The sequence below is a fragment of the Drosophila takahashii genome, chromosome X, assembly GCF_030179915.1.
Source record: "Drosophila takahashii strain IR98-3 E-12201 chromosome X, DtakHiC1v2, whole genome shotgun sequence".
Lineage (NCBI taxonomy): Eukaryota > Metazoa > Arthropoda > Insecta > Diptera > Drosophilidae > Drosophila > Drosophila takahashii.
Window position 1 is genome coordinate 1,058,629 of NC_091683.1, and position 26,439 is coordinate 1,085,067.

General features: G+C 41.6%; 2 protein-coding genes across 14 annotated transcripts in view; one reads left to right on the forward strand and one right to left on the reverse strand.

Annotated features, from left to right (window-relative positions):
- LOC108063827 (uncharacterized protein CG43867) overlaps positions 1 to 26,439 on the reverse strand; it is a 103,710-nt gene that overhangs the window by 32,281 nt on the left and 44,990 nt on the right. The window lies entirely within an intron of this gene.
- On the forward strand, positions 17,197 to 18,723 carry LOC108063832 (uncharacterized). Of its 3 annotated transcripts, XM_070219202.1 has the most exons (3): positions 17,197 to 17,215; positions 18,197 to 18,391; positions 18,457 to 18,723. In XM_070219202.1, exons 2-3 carry the CDS (start codon positions 18,206 to 18,208, stop codon positions 18,577 to 18,579), a joined length of 309 nt encoding a protein of 102 aa, XP_070075303.1. In that variant the 5' UTR covers positions 17,197 to 17,215; positions 18,197 to 18,205; the 3' UTR covers positions 18,580 to 18,723. The 3 variants fall into 3 exon arrangements, with proteins under 3 accessions (XP_070075303.1, XP_017006552.2, XP_070075304.1); XM_017151063.3 differs by lacking the exon at positions 17,197 to 17,215 and adding an exon at positions 17,761 to 17,849 and having other exon boundaries at positions 18,197 to 18,723; XM_070219203.1 differs by lacking the exon at positions 17,197 to 17,215 and adding an exon at positions 17,772 to 17,849 and having other exon boundaries at positions 18,135 to 18,723.

Here is a 26,439-nt window from a genome sequence, read left to right on the forward strand (position 1 = left end):
ATGGTTTCCATTTGTTAATATTAAGTTGGTTGCTTAATTAAAAATAATACGATGTCAAAATATGACGAATTAAAGGTACTTGAATGCCTAGGTACACTGCAAACCTGAGTTCATTCTTTTTTCCCTCATTCCTTAGGCTTTAAGGATCCACTTCTGACTTTTGTAGGAACACGGGGCATTGTTTATCTGCTCTTTTTGCTGTTACCCTTGTTAGTTTTTGTCTTCGTTTTAACTATCTTTATTGGCATTGTCTTTGGTTTTTAAACGTCAGGTCCCCTTTTGTTTCTTGATTCTCAGTCTAAAAACAAGAGAGATACCCGTTACTCAGCTAAAGGAAGTGCGAGGGAGATGTAGAGATGGAGTCCTCAATCTTACTGGCTCCACCTAGCAGCCATTTCATTTTTACCTCATAACTTTTTAATGAATTGTCCGATTTTAAAAATTTCTTTTCTATTTCGATAGCACAACAAAAAGGCATTTAAACTTTTTAAGGAGAAAAGAGATTTCTGAGATGCTTTTCAAAATAGTTAGACCTAGCACATTTTTGAATTATTGAACTCTATGGTATGTACAATGTACATATGACCTAAGTACCCAACAATGGCCCTGCTTAAATTTATTGTTTCAACTTGGCTCTTGCTCTCTGCTCTTTTGCATTGTGCATAATTAAGAGATAGTAACTGGTGCGTGCTAAGCGTGTATCTCCGTCCACTTTTCCACTTCCCGAGCTCTCTTCTGGGTGACTCGCTTAATGAATCTCCATATTAATTGCCAGGCATTAAGCTTTAAAAAGTGTGCGTTGACCCCCTTAGCGAGCGCAGATAAAGCTTTTTAAAACAAGTAACTTGTGCGAAAAAGTTTGGAGGGCGAGCAAAAAAAAATAGAGAAAGCGGGCCAAATTCTACAAATGCTACTGCCAAATTCATGTCAATTGCATGAAGGCCAGGCCCATACGCACCGTGGTCCCAGGGCTCTTCATTTCCTTTTGCGCTTTCTCTTTCTATTTTTATTCTTTTTTTTTTGGCTTTGGGTCAAGTGGAAAGAACAACAAGCACGACAAGAATAACCACAACATGAAAAAGTAGGTTAACATGGGTTAAGGTGTGTCATTAACTTGCCACAAACACACATGGGAGGCGAAGGCCTTGCGGCAGTGGCACTGCGCCCCTTTCCCTCTGCACATTTTCATTGCCTGTTTAATCTTTCCTTCACATGCATGCACTGAAAAAAAAAACTGTATTAATCCACGGAGGGACTTGGGGGATATATCCCTCTTCTCAAATGAAAATGAAACGAAATTTTGTATTCAAAAAGTATGCAACAATAAATTTGTTCATAAAAACCCCGTTCAAAAACAAATCTTGGGTACGCCACTGGTATAATCGGATAACAAACGAAATGTCAAGATAAATTTGGATTATTTGGTATTGATATTGATGCTTAATATTGAAAATAGGTAAGTTTAAGAAGTCATGTTTTTGTGGATTTACTTTCTACCACTTCTTTCAGATAGATACTATTGTAGGTATGTATATTTTGTGTGTGTAGAATGTACAACAACCCTAACAAACCGCCTTTGTAAACTTGCCTTTGCAAGATACAGCCTGCGGAGTCATTAAAGGGATATTTCACCACTGCCGGCGGCGGCTGCTCATTACGGATAATGTGCCAAGGGCGGATGTTGCACCTGCACCTGCAGCAGCATCCCCACCTGGCTGAACTAATTAGCAGCTGCCTAGCTAGGCAGCAAAGTCGAAGGCGGCTTAAAGCGGCTGCAATGCCACCGGCAGCAGTGTTCCTGTTCGGGCGCCATCTAAATTGACACAAATTGGCATGAGGCAAGTACATCAGGGCAATCAGATTAGACGATGTCGTCGTCGCATCATGTGCGATGTGCTTTTCCCAGTGCTTCCCTTGTTTCCTTTCCCTCCACTGACTTGGTTTTTCCGCTCCAGAATGAAAGCAGAACGGAAGCAGAAACAGAAGCAAAAGCAGCCACGCAACGTTTTTGCTGCTTTCAATCATGACGCACGGATTAGGACTCAGGTTAAAGATTAACAATGCCAAACAGGAGCGACAGACAGGACAGGACAGAAAGGACGGGATCCAAAAGGGATGCTCAGCTAGTTAGACAATAGACGTTTGCTCACGTCACGCCCACTATTAGTTAGAACGCTCTCCTGATGGATGGAATGGATTGGATGGGATACGACCATGAAGTGGAAGGAACCATAAGATGAGATAAGCCGATTGCGAACGGGAGTGCACCGAGGGCAACGCAGAAACAAGATCAAAGGGTAGAATAACTTAAAGGGGGCGAAGCGAGCTCTAAAGCTAAAACTTTAAGGTTTTTAAAATAAATATAATGCAGACACCCGAGATGCAAGTTAAGCAAGCAGTATGTCGACTGACTCAACTGCTTGCATTTACTCACTATTATTTACTCATAACTTTTTAATAAATGCTTCAATTTAAATTTTTTTCTACATTTTGATTGCTATTAATGAACACAACCAAATGGAATTAACACTTTTACAAAATCTGTAATGAGGCAAGATGTTTTTTAAGGCAAAGATAAATAAATGTCTGGCACATCTTTCCCCTTTTAAATAAAATCCCGGGACAATAAACACCTCCCAAGTGGAGTGCAAAAAGAGTGTAAAGATTTTGATGATGAACGCACTCGAAAGGCATTTGGCATAAAAAGAAGAAAAAACACGAAGAACGACTATGGCGAGATATCCCAAAGCTATTAGCAGTTGATAGCGTCTCAAGGAGTACAACGAACCAACCAACAGAAACCCAACTCAGTTTATCCCGAAAGCGGCTCAAGATAAGGACAACAAAGACAGCCGAGGAATAACAATTAGTGCATACTTTTAGGCGCAAGGAGAAAATAAAAGCCAAGAGCAAAAACACAAAGAAAAGAAGCGAAAAAGAGCAGAAAAAAGCAGGAGTCCGCGCAATAATCACAGCCAACTGCTGCATATTTATAGGCGCAATCAACTTAATTGCGCCAGATAACACAACAAAGGACTTGGACCACCTTCTCCATACTAATTAACTTAATTGTGGGCAGTTAGACGAGTCCTTGAGTCCTTGTGCAAGTAATTGCCACTCAAAAGTTCAATGCATTCAAGACGAATGCGAAGTATCCATCTACATTCCCCGGTTCTCCTCAAGGTTCTTGCAGTTTCTTCAAAATAATATTTGGCTTGCTCCTTGCAAACTCCTAGCTGCCCACTCGAAGGAATATTATGCAGAAAACAACTTGAGCTCAGTTCATGATGATTTTCACTTGAAAGTTGACCGCGAAATACACTGAGAAAAAGGTTACAAAAAGGAACCCGAAATGTCGAAAATGTCAAAACCCAGTGTGACCTTGCCATGCAGTGGAATTTGGAAGGATGGACTTTAAAATGTATTTTAAAGCTCTTAAAAGAAATTTGATTACTACTTTACTTTTACTTTTCATCCATATAAAGTTAGCAAAGCTATTACTTGACTGTTTTCTTTTAGTGTCTCAAATTAGCAAACCGTATTAATGAGAAAGAAGAAGGAGTCTGGTAAAGCTCTTAACAAATCTCTTAATGCAGGCCAAATCCAGTCGGAGTATTTCCATTTCAATTTCAATTTTCAGTTGGTTCCTTTTCGGTTGATGTACTATAGTATGTTCTCCTCCTGATCCACGACCCCAATCTCAATGCATTCTATTCTAGAAGTGCTCCTGCTGCCCACTTTTCATAGTCCGCTGCTCTGTGGTGAATTTCAATTATCCCCGTTGAAGCTTGCATTTTCAGTCCATTCCATTCCCTTTCTCATTTTCCGACTTTCCTTGTATTTCATTTTTAGTTTTATGCATGAGACGCCGCCTAGTTTTTCACTTGGAACCCCGAGAACCCCTGGCTGCTTTTCCCCACATTTCCCCATTCAATCCCCCCATTCTCAATATCATTTTTTCTTTCGCCTTCCAGCCCTCCACTTCATCTTCTTCTTTTGGCGCTAGCTGGCCATTTACGCCGTAAATTGTTTGCATACAATACGGCAACAGTGGGAGGGGGTTTAGTTTGAAGCAGGGGCCTAGTTCAAAACCCCAGCCATTTGTTTTGGGTCTTAACTTTTGGTGCGGCTTATTTGTGCGGCCAGATTAAGTTTCAAATTGATGTGCGTTTTGAGTTGGCCAGGAAACGGAAATAGAGATGGCTGGGCTGGGGTCATAGTTTCCCTTCGCCGATGAGATGGAACTCAGGGCCCGTAAGCCGCATTGATGGCCAAACTTTAATTTGATCATTCTTTTCTGTGTGTTGCCTTTTTGTCTATTTTCCAGAAAGAGCCGATAAGCTAGCTTTTATGGCTGCAAAATCTCGAGGCTTGCACACGGATATGGGGCAGCTAATCTGCGGAGATTGGTGGGGCGGCAAAAAAAAGGTCCTGAAGCGTCTTGTTTGTGAAAATATGAGATGTCCCCATTCCCGTTCCAAATTCCGTTATATGATAAGGTCACACTGGACGTAGTGTGACCTTGCCATGCAGCGGAATGAGGAATAAACATATATGAAAGAATGGACTTTTAAATGTACTATTTTTTTAAAAACCTGTGTGACCTTTTCCCTTAAAGCCCGAATGTCGAAATAACCAAGAGAGTAGAATGAAAAGTCGTGAACTTTACTATTTATATTGAATATTTAATCTATCTAACGACCTTGCCTGCTAAAATTGAAACATTGAAAAGGCCAGCTGAACTGTGACCTTTAATCTGTTGGCTGCGCTAAGTATTTGTCAGATGCTAAACCGAAAACAGAGACACACCTTTCCAGACACCAAAAAGTTCGTGCCTACCTTCTTTTTGTGGGTGAGTTTTTGCGGCGTGTAAAGCAAAAGAAAAACTTGTGCATAAAATTTCCATATCAGCAATTTTATTTGCAACAATTTGGCAACACTTTTGTATGGCGGCGAGCGGGTGGTGCAGCTTTGGCTGGCGGTGACGTATCAATTTCCGCTTGATTGCATTAAAAAAGAAATAGTTGAAGGCAGAGGAAGGTGGCAGAGGTGGAGGAAAAGCGCGGCAAAAGTTTTCCTTTTTCAATGCGCCAGAGCATGGGAAGCACCCTTCTGCCGTTTTTGTTGTTCGTGGCGTGGCGCAAATTAAGTTTTTGGGCTGCAAATACGATTTTTGCGGCAAACGAAAATCGAAAATAAAGTTAAAAATTGTACGTTTTACTTGGGTGTATCTGGCCTTCGTTCGTTCTCCTTGTCGGGGGGTCCAAAAAAAGTTTGCGGCTGCGGGAAACTTTGGCGAGTGTAAAAGTTTACAATTTCTGCACACAGTTCGCTCGCTTGCCTGCGTCCAAGTTTAAAGGTTAATGATACCACAAAATAAGTTAAGAACCCCCCTTCCCACGAGGAGCGGGGATTCCGGGTGTTACAACGAAATAATGCCCTTGATTGGATTTGTGCAGTGATGCGGCCACGTTTACTGTGTTTGCTACGTGCTGCAGTTGCAGGGACAAATTGCCGGTGTGACCAGGCTGGGGATGGGAAACAGTGAACAGTGTGACCCTGCACTGCAGCGGTAACGAAATACGGTTATTCACAATTACGGTAGTTGACTTCTATATTAATAAAGGGATTGCATCACAAATAGTATCAATAGTTTATTAATCGTAACCATATTTTAAGTGTTCTGACTCAAGTTAAAGCACTTGTCGTAGGGATCAAAGTCCAGACTCATTTGCGAGACAAATGGCGATGGATTTGTTGGAATTTCCCTGCCGACTTCCAGAGCAGTGGGGTCTATAAACTCCAGATTAGATAAAGCAGCCTTGGTCGGTGAGGAACAGCATCCGGCCTCACTAAAAAGACAGCAGGCTCGAAGTGCTGTCAGCATCATTCCCATCCTAGATTTCTGATTATTAGATCGGTCCCTTCCTCGGATGCCACCAGTTGTGACCAGTTTTAAAGAAACAATGCCCACAAATACTTGGCATTTGCCCACATTTTAACTGCATTTGTGGCAGTTGTTTTGGCCCATGTCAAGATAAGAGCTTCTTCGAAACAGTTTGAAGGAAAGGTTTACTATCTTCTGTATTTTCTTTGTAACTCTCAGGCTTAGGCTTGTATTTGTCTGGTTTCGAACCGAGAGTAAAGCTAATTGTTGGGTCTATTTATGAACTCATGTTATGCTCACAGTGAATTAAATTCCTTATAAATTCCAAAGTTTACTCAAGACTATTCCGGAGTTTTATGCTCCTTTGTTGTGTCTTGCCATGCAAGTATCCTTTAAAATGTGCGAGTAACAAATGGCAAGCCAACAGATGTCAGTGAGCATGTTCCCTAATACCTTTCCCGCCCCCTATTTGCCACGCCCATGCGTACACACAAGAGGGTGTGTTACTTCCCCTCCTCGGGCTTCTACGTCTCCTTCTTGTTTATTGTTAGCTTAGTGAACATTTAATTGTTGTTTACATTTGTATTTTGGTTTATTTTGCAGCACTTTGTAGTCTCTCCCCTCCACCACGTGTTCCTTAATAAGATTCTCATATAAACAGGGAAATAGAAATACGAAAAGAGGGGAGAACAGTGAGAGGTAAGCGCTGAATTTACATTTTAATTTCTTTTAATTAAAAAAACAGCCAAAAAAAAAATCAAAAATAAAATACATTAAAATGTTTCCTTTCTTCTTCCTTCCTGTCATTCTTATTATTTTTCTTCTGCTTCGCTTAATTTCGTTTTTTTGGCGGGGTGGGGGTTTGGGGAATTCCTATGGGAAGCGGTGACAGCTGTCAATATAGAATTTGAAAGGATTTTCCCTTGAAGCACTTGGATAAAACACACGAAAAAAAGGAGCGGCACATAAAAGGGAATTTGCCAGGTGAAAAGTACTCGAAGATTTCACGGAAAGAGTGAAGAGGTTTCTAAGTTGGTGATGAGTGTCGTAACTCTTGGTTACCAGCCAATAATGCTTGGAGTTGACTTAAAGCCGGGATTTATAGCTATATTTTTTAAAGTGACGACTCAGTGTGACCAGGTTACGAGGGTACTTTTAAGGTGACAATGTGACCATGCCATGCAGCGGAATTAGAACATTTTGAATTCCTTGAAACAAACTATTTTGGTTTGGTTTAATTTCTTAGCATAAATCTCCACATACAGAAAGTATTTTAAAATAGTACACATTCATTAGATAAAACCCGCTTGGGGAATAAACAACAAGGCATCACACATTCTCTAAACATCCAGGGGCACACATCACATAGGTGAAACTCTTCCTCAGATGTCCGTCGGATGCATTTGCCAAAAACACGAGAAAACAAACAAATTGCGGATGCAGTTGAGACCCCAAAACAAATCGCTTCTGAAAGCTGGACAGGCGGAAGAGGAAGTGCTCCATCACAGCTCCCTCTGCTCCGTTCAGCAGAGAGATCCTTCGTCCTGCCGCACAATTGTCGCACGTAATTTGCTTTTTGGTATCTCAATTTCTGCTCTCCAGGCACTCGAGTATTGGGATGCCAGGATGCTGGGATCCTGGGATGCTACGATGCTAAGGTGGCTGCAACGGAATCAATTTCTGACATATGGCCTGTCAATGAGCTTTGACGTGTGGCAGGCGAAAGATAAAGGATGTGGCTGTGCAACAGTGTGGCAGGACACTAAGCAAACACGACACCAATGGACCACAGACACTACTCCAAATCATGCCTTGAAAATGGAGGAGATCTGAGAAAAGAGAGAGATGGGTTCATTAAAAGGACACAGTTCTGGCCACTATAGGTATGTAAAGTTTTTAAATTTAAAATCTTTTGCTTTTCTCCCTCCACTTCTCTACTTTGTAACTTGCAGTGGGTGTTTGGCCCAGTGTATTTATCTTACACACACACACACTCATTTATATCTTTCGCTTTTGTGGGTAAACATTTTGCGCAAATTGAAGTATTTACCTTTTTGGTCAAGGCAATGCAATCTCCTCTGCTCCTCGCCCACTTCTCCATTTCAGCTTCATTTGCTTTATGTAAATTTTTACCCCCACCCCGGGAGAAGCTTTCAGTGTTATTTCCCAGTGCTTTTACGGACCTGCCCCTGCCACCTTTGGAGCTTGGATGGGTGGAGCGGTGGAGAGCTGCAGATGGAGCCACGTTCCTCACCTGTCAGCCAGTTGCCACCCGGGCGCAGCCATTTGTCTCGCCACCCCACCTTTTTGGCCCACTGTCCGCTGTTGGCTCAAACAAAACGTTGCGTAAGCGCTTGCCAAAGTTAAACCCGGGCAGCCCAGAAGCCCAGCATCTAGACCATCCAGGAACTAGGAAGTGCAGCCCGTAGGAGTGGAGTAGGAGCACTAACTGACTATCGCTTACTGGCGCCGCACATGTCTGCACGTTTATTTCCTCTACGCTTTTTTCGTTTGCTTCAACGCTTTTTTCATGCTTTTTCCTTGGCTGCAAATTGCATTGAGCTGGCGAGCGCCAGTTCCCCAGCCTCATCAGTGTGGCCCCCCGAACCCAAAACTTGAAAACTCATTCCAAAAAAGCACCAACCCTTGCCATCACCATCCATTTGTTTCTTGAATTCCGGCGTGTTACGTTTCATTTTCAATTTTCATGGCATTTGGGCTTTGTTTGTTGTGTGTTTTCACTTTTTTCCCCTTTTTTTTAATCAGGCAAGAGAATTTGATTTTAAGCTGGGATTGATTGTGATTGACTGACTGGCAGTGTGACCAGATAGAGGTTAAAAAGTAGCAGTGTGACCATGCCATGTAGCGGAATTGGAACGATTTAAAGGGCTTGCAATCACAATTCCAACTGCAATGCCAATCATCGATTTCCATTTAGCCGCTCAAACTCACTACCACAATTACCAAAAAGTCGAAAACAACTTTTTTATTAAGTCATTTCATCGTTAGCCGAAATGAAACAAAAATAACAAAAAAAAAAAACAGGCCACGGATGAGAGAGAGAGACAGCGCAAAAAGGCGGCTGGAAATATAATCATAATAAAAGTGAAATTAAATAAAATGAAAAGTCATGAAAAACATTTGCACTTGTTCAAAAAGTAAGCACAACAGAATCGTTTCGTTGAGTGGGCAGAGAGTTGTCAGAGTGGGCGGTGTGGTGTGGTGTGTCCATTAGCTGGCACAGGAGTGAGTGAGCAGGCGAGTTCTGTCATTAAATATTTACTTGGCGCTCTCATTTCTTTTACTTAGGCAAAGGCTCGCCGAGAGTTGCGCTTCCATCGCATTCCATTAGCCAACTTCCCCGTAGTTCCTTCCCCGTAGCTCCCCCGAAAAGTGTATGTATATCCGCTTCTGGGCACAAGCCAGATAAACATAACCGTTTCGTTTTATGAGCAACAATCATTGCTTTTGATTGCCATCCTGATGGCTTCAGCTTCAGCCTCAGCTTCCAGGAGCTCCGTAGCCTCCTTCTTATCCTTCGACGAAGGTGTAAAATGCCGCATTGCTTAAATTTTTTATGGCTCACGCCTGCTGCCTTGCAGCAGAAAGGGCAGAAAGGCGAGGAGAGTAGTGGGGACTGGGCTCCCGTTATTGTGTCGTTCTCATGATTGAAACTCATTTGGACGGTCCACAATCCACCCGCTCCCCAAAAAATTCTCCTGGCCAAATGCCAGGATCCCTAGCCTCGGCCACATGCCTGTTAAATTGATTGCAGGACAGGTGTTCGGTCTCGAGAAGAAGGAGGAGTACGAAGGACTTCGTTGCATGTCAGCCACAATTGTTGCTCTCGATTTTGGATTTTAACTGTGATGGGCTCATTAGTTTTGGTTGCGGTCTTGGGGCGGCCTGGGTTTGCCTGGGAAATTGGCAACAATTTTCTGCACTACGTAGCGTTAAGTTTGTGGCTGGAAAAGCATCTTAGATACCCAGGCAGATTATTTTGTGAGATTTGAGGTGAGTGCAACAGAAGTTTTGCATTATCCAATCTCTAATAGCTATTTGAGAGGCCTTCTTGTGAGTTGCATGGTCACACTGCCGAATTTCAACTACCAAATAATACAGTGTGACCATGCAGCTCATTAGGAAACTAATTTCCCGTTGTTATCAACTCAAAAGTATGTCCCCTTTCCGGCTTCCGTTTAATTTGATGCATAGCGATGTCAAAAAATGCTGATTAAAGACTTGACGCAAAATGAGACTGAAAAATTGACGAGATTGATGAAAGCCAACTATCAAGTGACAACTTTCTCGTAAGGACGAAGAGGGGAAAATGACTGCGGGCTGCGGGGAAGATGAGGGAAAGCGAAAAGACTGCGGCCGAAGGGAGTTGTATCAACTTTAATGAAATTTCCTGCATATTAAGCTGAAACTTCCGAGCGAATCGCGAAAAGAAGCGAGGAGAAAAGTCCTGGACTCCAGAAAAAAAAGGGCGGGATGGCAGGACTCTGCTGTGTTCGCTTCCTTTTTAATTTCCGTTTTTATGCGTTCGCTCCCGAAGGCAATGGCAAAGGAACTCAAAGGAGTTGGAGGCGCAGGACCACACACACCTGGCTAAAATAGAGACGCCGATGATGCTGATGCTGCAAATTAGTGCCTCGACCGCCAACCGCCCACCGCCTCACTTCTGCGGCTGCTGCTGCTGATGATAAGCATAAAATTATCGACACAAAGGCAAAATTTGTGTAATAAAAATTTTAATTAAGTGTATTTCTCGCTTTTTTCGCCCGCAGCGATGACAGGCGCTCCATCACACGACGGATCTCGAGCTCCAGCTCCATTTCTCCATTTCCATTTCCGGACATGGACACGGCTACAGCTACGGATCCCGGCTATCATTGTTTAAAATTTATGCAAATCGCTTTCTGCCCAACCATCATCTCCTGTCACTGCCGCCCACTGAATTAAAAGTGAAGTGTTTCCAACTGCAGAAACAAAGGCGAACACGCACCACTCCCAGAGGCTGATACACAGCGAGAAGTTTTTATATGCCTCTATATATTGATATATAGTAGTATTTTAGGAGACCTACGCCAGTGTGACCATGTTACTCAAATTTATTTCCGAATTTCGGTCACTTTTTTAGGTAAATAAAAATCACCCACAGTTTGACACTCATAATTTCAAATTCTATTCAAAATGTATCTGCTTTTTTTCTCTGTGTAAAGGACCGGCACATAAACCCGACGCAGAGACGACAAAGCGAAATCGACAAAGGCAGCCAAACGATTAACGCTTTTAATGAGTACTAAACTCGCCTACGCAATTATGAGATAGCAACACCCCCACCCCCTTCCTAAAAGGAGGCGTGGCAAGACGCCCCAATCGGACCAAGAGGCGTGGCTGGCATAGCGCGTGATTGCCGGCGGTGAATAAACCAACGATTTCCATAAACAGACAACAGATAAATCCAAAGCAAAGGCAAAGATAGAACGTGTGGGGGGTGTTTGGGTTTGGGCAAAATAATCAAGAGGGTGGTGTCCTATCGCAGGACTTTTATTTCCTTTTCTAGGCTGAAAGCGCATTTTGGGATTACGAAAATATTCAAGAGCCTCCAACCTTTTCAAGCTACTGGCTTATGAATTATTATGCCCATGATATTTTTAATTGCCGAAAATGCTTTCGGTTACGAGAGAATCACATTTGATATTATCAACTAACGATTTCTTGGTATTGGATTACGATTACAATTACTATACAATTCTATTTGGAGGATTAGCCTTAAGAGCCCCGTCCTGTTGAATAAAATGGCAAGTAAAGTAAAGTCTACCGAGTGGTCCGGTTAATTTATATCGGGGACATTGCTTGAGCTTTCTTCTCCGAGCAGCAGGTGGACTAAAAGGACTTGAGAGGAGGACAAATCGGGGGAAGCGGACAGGACGCGACGCGACATCTTCTGCCAGACGTCCAAAGTGGAAGCTGCAAAATTTATGCGTCGCCATTTCAAGTCAATAAGCGCATTTCTCTTGTCGTCCGTCAGGACAAATGTACTGAGTAAATTCTAGCGAAAATGTATTTAAGACCGAGCGGAGTGCCATTCATTAACTGAATTGAAAGAAAAATTCCAAGAAATCTGTAAGCATTTAAAACATTTAATTGTTTTTTTTTTATTGCTTTTAAGTTTCATGCAGATGTGTAAGTACTTTAGTTAGCATTTTTAAACCTTCTCACTGCTATACAAAGAATTTAATCCCTTTTTTGGACACTTGTCTTTTAGCCCGGAAAATCCCCGGTAAATCTGATTCTTCTCATTTTTCGCCCTTGCAGATTACATTTAATTTCCACTTCGATTTTCAAGGCTACGTGCCAAACGTGCGACAGGCTAAAGTCTGCTGAAGAAGTCCAGGGAAATCGGGAAAGGCAATCTATATACGGACAGACACAAACGGACGGAGAGCAGGGAACCGCAGTTTCCTCTCCTTCGTTGACTATTCAAAATTCAATCAAATGCATTTTTCTTCTCGAGAGCAGCAGCTTTCGAGGGGCTACAATGGCAGACCAGGCAAATTTTATTTTGTTTCCCCAACCAAAACCCCCCATTGTTGTGGCCATAAAAGAAAACAGTTATTAGGGCGACCTGTCCGGTAAAGGATCTGGCCAAAAAGAGGAGAGGGGCCGAAGCACCATTCTTAGGAAGATTATTATTATTATTGCTATTACTATTATTACTGCCAGTGTGCATCTACTTTTTGCTGGCACTGTATTACATTTATTGTTATTTTCCTGCACTTCCTTTGTTTAGTTTTTCTCAATTTTTTGGCAGCTGCAACTGTGGTGAAAAGTTTACGTAGTCAAATCTAAAGAGTTTTCTGTGTTGAGTTTATGTTTATAAATTAAATATTTTGGAAAGGTAAAGTTTAATTTATCTTCTAATTCTTTTATTAATGTTTTTTTAATATGTCTCTACACTTCTGGTAAGAAAAATTAGATTTTTAGGGTCTTTAGAAACATTTCCTTGACCCCAAATTTTCCTTCCTTCCTAGTTTTCTTGTCTACTTTTTGTTTTGTCATTCTTCCGCTTCGATTATTTTGCTTTGCTCCTTGGCGTCCTTGTTGTTTTGTAGCTAAATTAGCTAAATTGCTTATGGCAAACTCACGTAGCGGATGCTGTCACGCCCCCAACCACCCATAGCCGCCCCCAAAAAAAGGAGCAGAGAGGAGGGGGGTTTTTTGGAATGGAATGCGGAGTGGTGAACTCCATTTTAGCTTCTGCTTTGGTTGAGGTTGCGCAGCATTTCCCGGGGATTTTCAGCTGGTTTTTGTAATTGTTAATCACAGAAAGTTTAACATCATCTAGAACCCCCCTCCCTTTCCGACCACTCCAACCTTTGTTTTTGCATTTACAGTTTTCCAAAAATCGTTGTGCGATTTTTGTTTTCATGGTCGATTTGTTTTCGGGGTTGGGTAGAAAATATCTTGTATTGCTAGCTAGCAGCTACACCATCCCCAACTCATTTTTGTGTACGTGCAGGTGAACGCATAATTAGGAAAATTCCTTTGTTGTTTCCTTTGGTTTGAGGGAACCAAAAAGTGTGCAGCTTGGCACTGATACAAAATCCTACACTTTTAGACTAATATTTATACTTAAATTCGAACAAAAAAGTCTCAAGGAAATAGCTACAACTCTGAATTTAAATGCAACGGATAATATTTCCTTCTAGTTTCTTATAATTATAATTTATTTGTTAAACTTTCAGTAACTATAGATTATTTTTACAGTGCATGGACAAACCACTTTCGGTTGACTGAGTCAAAGTTTTTGCAGCGAAAAAATCTCATTTGTCTACATACCCATTGAATCAAAGCGAACATTTAATACCGGCGAAAGCGGAGAACGACTCCTTCTTCGGTTTCTACTCATTTCCCATCAATGGAATCCAATACCATTCGTCTTACATACCAAAAAAAAAAGGATCCAAAGGACTCACCTGAAAGAAGAGAAGAGAAAGAGAAAAGGAGGGAATAAATAAGAATAAAAATAAGAATAAGAGGCAGGAAAATCAATGTGTATCTTTGTGAGCTGGCGAAACGGTTAACAAGTCGTATGAGTAATTTTACGAGGGTAAAAGGAAACTTTTTATGCCGAACCCCAAAAGATATGCACCAAATACAAATACACACACAGCATTTTTATTTGCGCACGCATAAGATGCCATTTCTAATTTACGATCTTCGACGGGACTTTCCCAGGGCTTTTCCAGAGTTTTCCCGCTTTCCCCCCGTGTTTATGATGAATTTTCGTTATTTTCTTTTGCTTTATTGTTATGGCTCTTTGTTTGCTGTTCTGCTGATTGCAGCCCCCGCACTTCATCCATTTTCGATTCGATTTCCACTGCACACCTAAAATTATGCAATAAAAGCCAAGAGGAAAAGCGGGAAAACCGAAGGCGAAGGAAAGATTTCTCCTCTAATTAAATGAACATAAAAGCGCGCCAGATGTAGATGCGTTACTCCAAATGGCAGTAGGAGAAAAAAATTAATGACCTGGAAATTGGGCAAACACGCATCGAATGCTTTTCTTTTCTCCCCAAGAACTCACTCGTACTTTCTTTCTTGCTTCTTTCTGCTCATTAATTTTTGTGGAAAACTAGGGAGAGATAAAATGAGGCGGGGATATTTAATTCCTTTCGTCTATGCTTGATTGGATTACTTTTAATGCGTGAGCATTAAAAACACACGTTTCAAGTTCGTAAATATTTAATTGTAGTATTCTTTTATTTACGAATTCCCTTCTTTTTTTTTACAGATTTTTATGTCAATCCTTTCTGGGTGATTTTTTCCACTTTTCCTTTTCCTTGTCACGAATTTAGTAGATTACTGTATATAATATATATATATATATAATCTTAGAACTAAAGATATAATTTTTGAATTATTGAATCAAGTTATTATTACAAATAAATCAATTAATATACAATTTATTATTATTTTAAAAAGGCATCTTAGAAATGTAACTGGTTTGTAATTTTTCTACGCCTTTTGCTTAATTCTACCATTAAATTTTCACCCCCCTTTTTTTCCATCCCTTTGTGCAAACAATCCGAAAAATGTCTGTTTTCATTTTGTTTAATCAATTTAATGAACCCAAAACGCAAAATTTTTCATGCTTCAATATGCCGAAAATTTGTCAATTGCGTCAACCCTCGAATCTCTGCCGATTCTCAGGCCCCCCGAGTACCCCATCCTCCATATTTTTAAGGGTGTTGGGGGAAAGAGGGGGAACAAGAGCAGGGGCGGGGGCAAAAGGGGGCTGTACGCACGCTGCATACATAAATCAATTTCAATTAACGTTAATTAAATACGCATCAAGTGGGCATGACCACAAAAGCAAAATACTGGGGCATTGGCCAAAAAGGGGGGGGCGGCGAACGACCAAAAAAGGGGGTGGATTGTTGTTGCTGTCAGGATGCTCAGGAGAAAGAAAGAAAAGGGGGTGAGCGGGTGGGGTTGGCATGGCGAGCATAAAAAAGGAGATTGAAGCGGGGCGAATGAGAAACGCAGATTGGCATAGAAACCGAGAAAGCCCCGAAAAGTATGCACTGCAAATTGAAAATGGAACTGCGTGAGTGGGACCTTCATCTGCCCACCCAATCGCCCACCACCCACCACCCCCTCTTGTGCGCCCACTATTCCACGCGTCTGTTTTGCGGTTACGCGCTTGGCTTGTCACGAACCACGAGACCAGAGCAAACTATACACAGACCCAGCTAAAAATAAGCTAAATAAAAAGTGAGAGCTGCAAGAGATAACTGTTCGACTAACAGATACCCTATTTAGTACTAGTAGTACTGAAATTCATTCCGAATATGGAATAGAGCTTAAAAAAATATCGACAGTTTTTAGCATTTTTGGCAAATAACAAACATTTTTTTTTAATATTCCTACACTATCTGAAAAACAATACGCTGTTGCGATTATCTGGGTGTAGGGTACAAATCCTAGAACTCCCCAAATACGGACAAAAACATGCGCACACATAAACAAACACTCCAAATGGGAATAGCGAAAAATGCAGTTCTGAAACCGCAATGATGCGGCTGACCAGGGGGAAATGGGAGAATGAGAACGAAAACTCCAGTCCCCGGAATCCGAAACCCGGAACCCGAACCCACCAAATAGCCACCAGAACAGACACAACACATCTAACATTACACGAGTAACAAAGTCCGTTTTCCATAGCTGCCCACCCAACTTTTTATTTGGACGGACACTGCGTTTTCCAGCAACAACCCCCAATTTCGGCCAAGGGCCTGCAAATGACATTGATATTTTTCTAGTTTGCCATAGTCGCCAAAGCGGGGGAATGTGCAAAATCTCGGAAGAAAAAACATTTAGATTGCAAAAGCTATGGACTAAAAATTACCCAGGAATTTAGAATTTCACAATTTCAACTTGTATCGTTAATAAGAAATTTATATAAAAAAATTGTTATAAATTTTAATTTAAATTTAATATTGGTTAAAAATAATAAAATCAGTTTGAAAAACAAGTTATGCTGATTGATAGGTATTTTAAAGTTAAGTTCCGAAAATCAACACTGCTTGTTGCACTGCCTGCTTATCATTATAGCAAAAACAGCTTTGCATTGAAAACTTTTTTCTTGGATCCTGGTACTTTTAGCCCCCTCCTGGGTTATTATCGCTTTACAATTGCTCTGCCCGCGTAAATCATTCATAAAAGTATAAATGTAAAATTAAACCCCCGGCCACCCGCTGTTGCGTGGACGACGGGAAGAGATTTTTCTTTTCGGCTTTTGTATTCAGTTTCAACTTTCGTATAATTACAAAACTCATTAGTGCAGAAACTTTTCGGTCGTTGGAAAGTATGCAATGCTAATTGAAATTGAAGTTGTTAGAGGCGGAGACTGTGGAGACTGGTCCCAAACATCACCGAAAAGTCGGATAAGCAAACAGCCCCCAGCACACAAAAACTCACCCATCGATCTGAAGTTGGGAAGTTGGGCCTATAAAGGCCTTTTGTGAAGTTGCAGACCGTAGAACCATGATTTCTTTGGCCCAATGTCTGATGTTCGTATTTTGCCTGAAGCAGCGCGACGAGGATCGGCAAAGCTTTGTTCAACACTTGGCGGATCATGATCATTATCATCAGGATGAACAGGAGTCGCCGCCAGTCGTCGGGACTCAGGAGGAGACTCTTCCTCGCCGGAAGAGGAGCCAGAGTCCCAGAATTCATCGCAGGCAGGCCTCCCATTCCCCCGCTCATCTGGAGAAACTCCGAATCTGTGCGGACGTTCATCTTCAGCCGGATTTGGTGAGGGATACCATGCCACGGGATACCATTCCCTCGGATAAGAGAAACTCTGGCATTGCCATCGAGGATGTCATCGAGGTCCTCGCCACCACACCTACTCCTACTCCTGTTTCACAGCCATCGACATCATCATCATCATTACCATCATCAGCTTTGATGTGAGCGTCGCATGTCAAGCTCTTTAAATTCAATACGACACTGGTGTGAAATTTGCGCTCTGCTTCTGATTTGCATTCGCAAATTGGTAATACAATAGGCAGTCGGTCGTCGGGCTGCCGTTTCCCCCTTCCTTTCCACCTTTCGATAATCCCGATAATGTGCACCACGCATTGGTTGGAGTCTAGGGCATTTTTGAAATTAACATAAGTGACATCATTTTGCATAATCACACAAGAGGGGTCCCCGAAAAACAGTTGTTTGTTCGTTCGTCCGAAAGGGGAGGGGTTCGTCCAGTCTAGCTCCGTTTCGGCGAACACAACTGTACCCAAAAAACAAAACACTTGACACTCTCACTCGCCGTCACTCATCGCGAGCTATAAAAGCAAACGGCTCTGGGCTGTGTTGCCTCAGTTGAAGGCACCCAGCGAAGTGCCGCGGGTAAATCGAAATAAATAAAAATAAAAATTAACAACAGGTGAGAGCCAAACAATCGGGTGAAAATTAAGTTTTACTGAGTGATAGTGACTTATGCATTACCTTAAAACAACTCCAAAAGCACTGCTTGTTGCACTGCTTGCTTATAATTATTAGTTATCATGTAATACTAAGGGATTGGGACTTTAAAGTTAAGTAACTCCTTCATTACTTTAAAACAATTATAAAGGTTCTGCAAATCAGCAATGCTTGCTTATAATTATCAGTCTAATACTGATTACCAAAAAATCAATCAATTTAAGAGTTATTTTTTCTGAACTTTCAGACACTCTGCCGCACTTCTGCTAACATCTATGGTACTTTTCCGATCTTCTCTACTTCTTTTAGTTTCGAATCATGTGCCTTATCCTCTCCCTCGGCTGCTGCGGCTGCTCCTCCCCGAAGCCCTGCCACAAGAACAGCAAGAAGCAACAACAGAAGCAACAGCAGCAGGAGCAGCACTTGCAGCACCAGCCGAAGAACTACCACTCGGATATCCAGCTGAACGAGCTATCGCCGGAGCTGTCCTCGATCAACTGCCAGGTGACCACCAGTCAGCCTTCGCTGAGTCCCAGCCTCAGTCCCAGTTTGACGGCTCTGCCCCACAGGATCGCCACGTCGAGCACCCTGAGCTCATGGGCCGGCGAGGAGGAGCTCTGCGATATGGAGGACTACGACAGTCGCATGCCCACCCGTTGGACAGCCTGGTGGCTCAAAGGTGCCGCCGTTGAGGGTGATAGGAAGGCCTGCCACTCCACCTCGATCGTATCCTAACTTCGACCTCCTCGAACTTCGAGCCAAAAGAATTCCTGTTTAATTGAAATTACATTAATACATTTATGGAAGTTCTCGAAAAAACGATAAAGCTTTTAAAATGACAAGTTGTTCAAATACTTAATGGTCTGTATCCGGGTTGGTAAAACGATCGATAGCACTATCGATACTATCGATAGTTTTTAAAATTTTAGGTACCTTTCGTGGTTTATTTTCTTTAAACTTCAATAGTATCGATAGTGGCCAATATAGTTGGCTTTAATTATCGATGGGGTCCACTATCGATGTTTTTACAACCCTGGTCTGTATTGATGACGAGATGTCTTTATGATTTCCTGATTTTAATGGTTATTTTTTTTCCATTCCATAAAACTAATGCAGCTGCTAGGAATTCAGTTTGGCTACCTTTTTAATACCCACGAAAATGGAAACTATTTTTTCCTTTTCAATCTGCTGGAAGCACTTCCGGCTGCATGAAAATGCACACACTCACTCCAAACACACAGTCATGAAAAAGCGAGTAAAAATACTGGGAGACAATCCTTTGTGGGGCTCCTCTGCGAATTGCACGTGGCCCCCTTTGGAGTATGCATTTTTAAAATGAAATTACGCCACGTTTTGCGGGAGCAAAGAGGTAAAGGATTCTTGTGGCTAAGACTGTGTAATAAAAATTTGATTAGCTGCTTGTTTAACTTTAATTAAGTTGATTCCGCACACACACACACACGGAGCCACTGAGCGCAGGAAAGTTAATCAAATATTTAGCAGGAACTCTTTCTCTCTCCCGTTTTCGCAGTGCGAGTGCCGCAGGGTTTACATAGTTTAGTTTTGGTTAGGGCCGGGCATATATTAACATTTTGGCTGAGCAAACTGGCGAGGGCAAGTCTCTAGGCAAACAAACAAACAAATGCCGGAATATTCATGATGATCATTAACACACAGGACACACACACCACAAACAGCACAGTAGTTTACAGGATATGCAGCCTGTGACGCCTGCGAACAAATTTGCACAGCCTCCAAGGGTTTTTCGTCGACGTCTAAGGAGTCTAAGGACCAGAATCTATCTGCAGGCTCCATTATGTCCCTGCCAAAGTGCTCCGACCTTAAGGCCATTAAGGGCAACTTTGCCGAGATGTCATTAAAATAAAAATCGAGAGCGTGTTAAATGATTTACAAAAAAAAAAAAGGGAAAAAGGAAAAAACAATTTCGTGGCTCTTCCAGTTTATGTCGTTTCAGCTCCTTAGCTTTCCCACAAGCCATTTTTGTATTTTATGCTTTTTATGACTTTTCAATAAGTTTTCCCCCATAACCCCGAGAGAACTTTTCTCCTCCAGCCATTAAAGAAGCCAAGTTTAATATCGATATAAGTTTCTGTATTGAAAGGAGCGGAGCGTGTGGTTGAGCTGCTAGGAGTTACAGTTAATGCAAGTCGATTTCCACTTAAAGAGTTATCCCAAATCATGTTCTTCGTTTCATGTTTATAACATGATTCAAGGCTGAAGTTAAAGATGTTTCTTGATCTTTCGCATTACGATCGAAAAGGAAAGAGAACACAAAACACAAATTGAATCTTAATAAAAACTGTGACAAGAAGACCAATTCTTTCCACAATTTTAGGTATCATATAATCGAACTGCCTTCTTCCACAGTATACAAATACTGAGGAATACAAAAACTACTGCAAATGAAATCCGACCTCCGTTCAATTAAGCTCTTCTCGGAATTGATTGAGATGGGTCCGGTTCGGTCTTCGGTTCGAACTTAGTTTTCGAGTCGTTCGGGGGGCTTAGGGATTGGGCTCCTTTCCAGTTAATCGTTGGCCATTAGACGCCAATGACACTTTTATGCCACTTTAATAAACTTGAGAAGCTAACAAGTGTATGAGAAGGGAAGGGGGCGACGAGCGAGACACTTGTACGGGAAAAGTTTTCGCACGTTGCGACAAATGTCGTGAGCTGCAATCGTCCCCGGAGGTTTGTATTTGCCACAAGTTTGCTTTTGAGGGGCTGAACATGTATGTATGTATGTCTGTTTGGGAATACTGATATCAATAATCATTCTACCCGCACACCGAGAAGACTTGTAATAACATAAGCAAGTGAAATGCATAAATAAACATTTGTGGGGCAACGGCAGTTTTTCACCCTACCTACCCAGACCTCCTCTTCTTTCCTCTTTGTAAATTGATACAAATCGTTCAATAATCACGCAATTGCATTTTATTTCTTTGAAAGAATAAGAATAGAAGGGGCCAGGCGGCCAGCAGCAAGCCAACTTTCAGGCACGTGTGGGTGAATGTCCTTGCAACGTCCGCTGGGGTTTAAAAGTGCGGCGGCCCAGGGTTGCATTAGCAAGCGGTGGGATAGTTACATTTCTTATTAATGGCGCATGGTCACACTGAGCCAGGACTGCGAATATTAAAGGACACTAAAAGGCCATTGAAAGTAAGTGGAACTGAAATACATAAAGGTAAAATCAGACAACAGGAAAATGGGGGTGGAAACTGTCCACTTACTTCTGTAGCGCAAAGTCAAATTAAATTGAAATTGGGGAGTATAACATGACGACTTACTCTAAGAGTAATGGGTATAAAAACTTGTAGTCTCTAGTTCACTAATGTCACTTCGATAAAGTAATAAGAAATAAGAAATCCAAAAATCATGAGCAACAAATGAGTACCTATTTTAATTCCAATAACAAAGGATGTACCGCTCTTCTTCTGTCAACGCAGTGTTACTGTATCGAGAGCATTAATTTCAAGTGCGACCACGCCCACCGCAACCCACGCACCACCCCTCGAAACAGTACCCACCCATTTACCGAGTGTTATTTATCATGTGGCAAATGTTGTAATGCATTTTGTAATCGATACAAAGCAATCACAACGAATTGAAGCCAAAAGCCGGAAGGAGAAGGGCAGGGGGCTTGGGCGTGCAAGGCACGTGACCAATCAAATGGGCGTGGCAGAGTCTGACTGAAAAGGGGATGAAGGGGGGATATGTATTGTACTGTGTGTGTGCGTTGGTTTCACATTGCTAAATTAATGGAGCACCGAGAAAGCAAGGGGCGAATTTGAGCTGTAGTGACAGCGCCACGTATTCTTCACCATGCCCCCTTTGATGCAATCATAAAATAACTCAAACTTAATTTGCTTGGCTTACAGAACTAAAATGAACAATTGCTGAGAGAAACCTATTTATTGGCCCCGCAAATTGTTTATGATAGTATTTGTATCTGTGCTCAACCGAAACAAAAAGTTAAGAAAGTTACATTCTATTTTTTATGAACTCGAAGGAAATTAAATTATTTTCTACTTTTACTTTCACGTTTTTATGGCTCGGGTTTAAATACTTCAAGACCCGATTTTAATGTATTCTTTATGGCTCGGTTTAAGTGAGAGTGAATGATGGTGTTGCTGTGCATGTTTTTTGACTGATAAGAGTGACAGAAACCCACATTCACGAAACAAAACCATTTCCAATCCCCTTTGGCGAGGAATTTTCGCCAGCTTAGCATACATTTGGGGGGAGGAAATATCCGGGAAAAGGGAAAAATAGAAAAAGAGAACAACCCGCATACGGTTGAAAATGTTTTTAAATGTTTTCCGCTGAGCATTCGCTTTTTTGTGCCATTATTCCAGCGACTAATCGGAGAAATCGTAAATAAGTGAACAGCGAATAAGTGAAACCCCTTTTCGGAATTTGACCTGTTTCAGGTATAACGATATTTTTATGGCTCCCGGCTTTTTTGCCAAACTTTTACAACCCCCGCGTTTTCGATAGCACACTTTGGGGCGTCATTAATTTGTAAGCTTAGAAAGTTGCGCTCGGAAAATGGGAAGCGGATGAAAGGGATAAGACGCCAAATCGAATCAGAGAACTTTAATGACTTTATGCGCCAAACTCGTTACGTAACTTGACCCCACATTTCCGCCTCTCTTTTCGGCGGGTGAAAAGTTTCGCTGCAATTGCAGACGGTTGCAACACGTTACTGAACAGAATTCAATTAATTAACTGCCAATAGTTGATGCTGTTGTTTCTCTATCCACGTTTTCACCTCCCCAAAAACCTTTCTCGAAAGCGTTACTCCCAACTTTCCCGCATCTGCATCTCCACCATCAAGCTTCTGCCACCACCATCATCATTATTTTCGCTGCCGTGTCTAAATAATTGATGAAAAAGACAAATTGCTGTGTGCTTTCCCCCACCTTTCTTTCAATTTCTTCACCCAGCTGACCAAAGCTGAATTTTCTTTTTTTCCCTATGCTGCTGTGATTTTCTCGCCTTTTCCCTACTGGTTTTCGGAGTTTTTATTTTAGTGCATTGCGCTTCATTAATTGCACTTGCTAATTGATTTGACACAGACAAAGGAAATAGAGGAAACGAGGGAAGTGCAGCATAATGTGGACATGGAACTGATTATATTTGCCACTGACTCGATTAGAAGTGCAGAACTCGCTAATTGGGATCGATATATCCACCAGCAGAACGGTAATAGAAAAGTTGGTAATGAAGGAAGTAACAGTTGAAGTAGCAATGCAAAGTCCCACGTTGGGCGCCAAATGTTATAAAATATGCAATATGATTTAATCAAATCAATAGTTTCCCGTTAAAAATGTTTAGATTCGATTTAGATTCAAAATAATCCTTAAGAAGCAGTGTTGCTAAATACCCACTAGGGTCGCAAAACCAAGCCTTGAACAATTGGAGCAAAGTATTTACTGTCAAACCCAGTTCCAAATCTGCCCCAAAGCCAATGAATCCAACTTGGACGATTCGCATGCAAATCTGGAACAGCTTTGCCCTTTACCCAACCCCTCCTCTGTTTTCTCCACACAACACCCCTGCTGCTTAGGTCGACCTCCTCTGGGTCATGCATAAATCATGGGTGGAGGGGTTAAAACGTTGGCAGCGGGGGAGTCGCAAAGGGTTGAACAAGTGGCAAACTTTCGCTTTTGTTTAGGCTTCTCGTCTTTGACTTTCGGTTAAGATTTGGAATCGATAGCCTTGCCTGTTTAGGCCACGCCATCTTCTTCTCGATTTCTGGAGGTGCGCGAAGGACGACGAGTGAAACGTTTTGCACGCCACAAAAGTCTGCTTAGCTTATTTATTATTTACACGAGTGAAACGTGTATGAAACCGACAGAAAGGCTACAAAAACAAAAACCAAAAAAAAAGGCCAAGAGGAAAAATCTCCCAAGGAAGACCAAGAAAATCTCCAAGTATATGTGTGAGCGAGTGTGTGATGTTGGTGTTTTGTGGTTGATTTGATTGCTTTATGCACCCAGTGAGTGGCCGCATGAATTTCAAATGAGTCGTTTGGCTTCTTTGCCCCGTTTTTCCGTTTTTCCTCGCCTCTCGCATTTCTTATGTATTCTCTTGTTTCTTTATGGCCATTCAAAAAATATATTTGGCACTGCCAAGGTGCAAAGATAAACTCCAGTTGAAAAATATCTAAGGTTCGGAATTCCCTAAAAAGCCAACTTTGTAACCTATTGTGTGTGAAAATTCTATAAAAATTTCGAATGCTTTCCACCAATGAAGGAAGTAGCGAAAAGGTGGGAAGCTTTAAACATTTCGAGACACGACCACCGAGAAGTCATTATCCTGGACAAGATGGGGATGGAAAACGAGTGGCAGCAGCACCTTGCGGTATGTTGCTGCCACATAACGTGTTGCACACGTTCCACCAAAGAGCCAGAAGGTTAGAGTTGGATGTTAGGTGTTGGTTAGCTGGGTCAGTATTCTGGTGTATGTTGGATGTGGGTGTTCCCACAGTAATTTGAAATTCATGCGCTTCGTATGTGGAATAAATTCAAGATTTTGATTTGCTGCTACGTGTGGCAAGCTGCTCTTCCTTCTTCGTGCTCTCGCCGCCTTCTGTGCAATTGAAGGTGTGAAATCGCACATAAAGGATAATAAAAGTGAAAAGCGTGAGAGGCTGTCAGGCCCTATAAAAAGGGCAGGCAATGGAAAAGCAGCAGCATCAGCTGCAGGTTTCCGCTTTTGTTGCGCTTACAGTTTTTCGCACGAATAAAAATAAATATCTACATGTTTAAGGCTAAAGCCCCTCGTGGGGCGCCAAAAAGTATTAAACGCGAATATTGCCTTTTTACATAGTTTTTTATGCTGCCCTGTATATATTAAAAGGTGTTTGTGACACTGATGGCTCCAATTGAGAGTCAAGAACATACAATTAAATATAAAAATTTATCAATATGCAAGCAGATATATAATCAGTTTGGGTTATAGCAAAAACAGTCTCTTTACGTGTATTTAAAGAGCCCTAGGAATAAAAAAAAGAAGGTTACAAATTATACAGAGCACGAGATCTCTTGAGAGCACACTGATTGAGAAACTTAAAATACTTGTCCCGCAACTTGCACACATTTATTGGTTGTTCATCTATGAAATTAAAGTTTATCCCCACGCATACTGGAGCTCTCTGGTTACGCCCCAAAGCAAATCATCATTTAGTGGCTCCCCAGGGCAGGATCAAACGCACACATGGCCACAGAGGTATGTATGTACATTGAAAATATATGTATGTACACAAACCAATACCCACCCATACAGGAAAATATGCTGATTACGAGACGACGAAGACTGTTCCTTCGCTGGCGCCATCTGACGGGTGAATGTGTAAGTGTATGTGTCTGTGAGTGAGCAAATTTCAATGACTTTACTGTTATTTATGCCATTCGAAAAGTAATTTATAGCATTTAACGCCTAAAAGCACACTTGCGATTTCAGCAATTTGTGATGGGCACGAAGTTCAGTCGAAACAGATGAGATGCCGATGATTTCGAGGTGGCAACATAGACAACACAAGAGCACCACGAGCACATAAAAACGCGAACATGACTTTCCTCCCCGACGTCCCTAGTGTACTCTAGTTTTAAGTTTATTTTTGGGGGGATATCTGTTTCAAAAAAATATGTAAAATAAGTAATGGACGAAAATGCTCCCTATAGAATGCAAAAATTTGTTCCAATACATTTCAATTATAAAGCATTAATTGAGAGTTTTAAAGTGACATAGAAAGGTTCTTAAAAGTATTGTATTTATCTGTCAAGTCCGACATAAGTAATTTAAAAAATTTAGTTATCTCAAGTTTCTCCGATTATTAAATTCCTTTACCTTATGCAAATACAGCACACCCAGAGGGCCAAACGGCTGCGGGGTATCAAAGGGCGAGAGAAGAAAGAAAAAATACATGTCAATGACTTTACAGAAAGCGGAAACTCATAAAGATAAGTGTTGACATGGCTGCCAACATGGCCGTCCTCTCATTCACCTCCACTTCTCCTTCTCCCCACCCTTCACTTCCTGCCTTCGCTGCTTCTTCTTCTTCTCTAAGTGGCATCTGTCGTCTCGTATTTGTGTCACTCACTCACACTCGAGCATATGCATGCGTGTGAGTGTGCGTAAGTCGCACTTTCTTAAATTTTTCTTCTTTCATTTTTGCGCTTAAGGAAAAGGATAAGAAGCTCATGAAAGGCTAGGGATATTTTTGGCTATATGCCTATACCCGTTACTCAGCTAACGGTAGTGTGAGGAGATGGCGATATGCAGTCGGCTCCATCTAGCGGCTGCTTAATTTTTTGTCATAACTTCTTAACGGATTGTCCGTTTTCAAAAATTTCTTTTGCATTTTGATAGGTATTAATAAACACGACAAAATGGCATTTACACTTTTACAAAATCTGCAAAGATGTGGGCACCAGGTTTTTAATTCCCAAGGAATACAATGTTATTTCCCTGAAGTTTTTAGATCTCCTTTCCCCATATATCCAATATCCCATATCAGGTTC

Excerpts from the sequence above, each read along its gene's own strand:
- LOC108063832 (XM_017151063.3), top strand. The coding sequence starts at position 18,206 with ATGTGCCTTATCCTCTCCCTCGGCTGCTGCGGCTGCTCCTCCCCGAAG.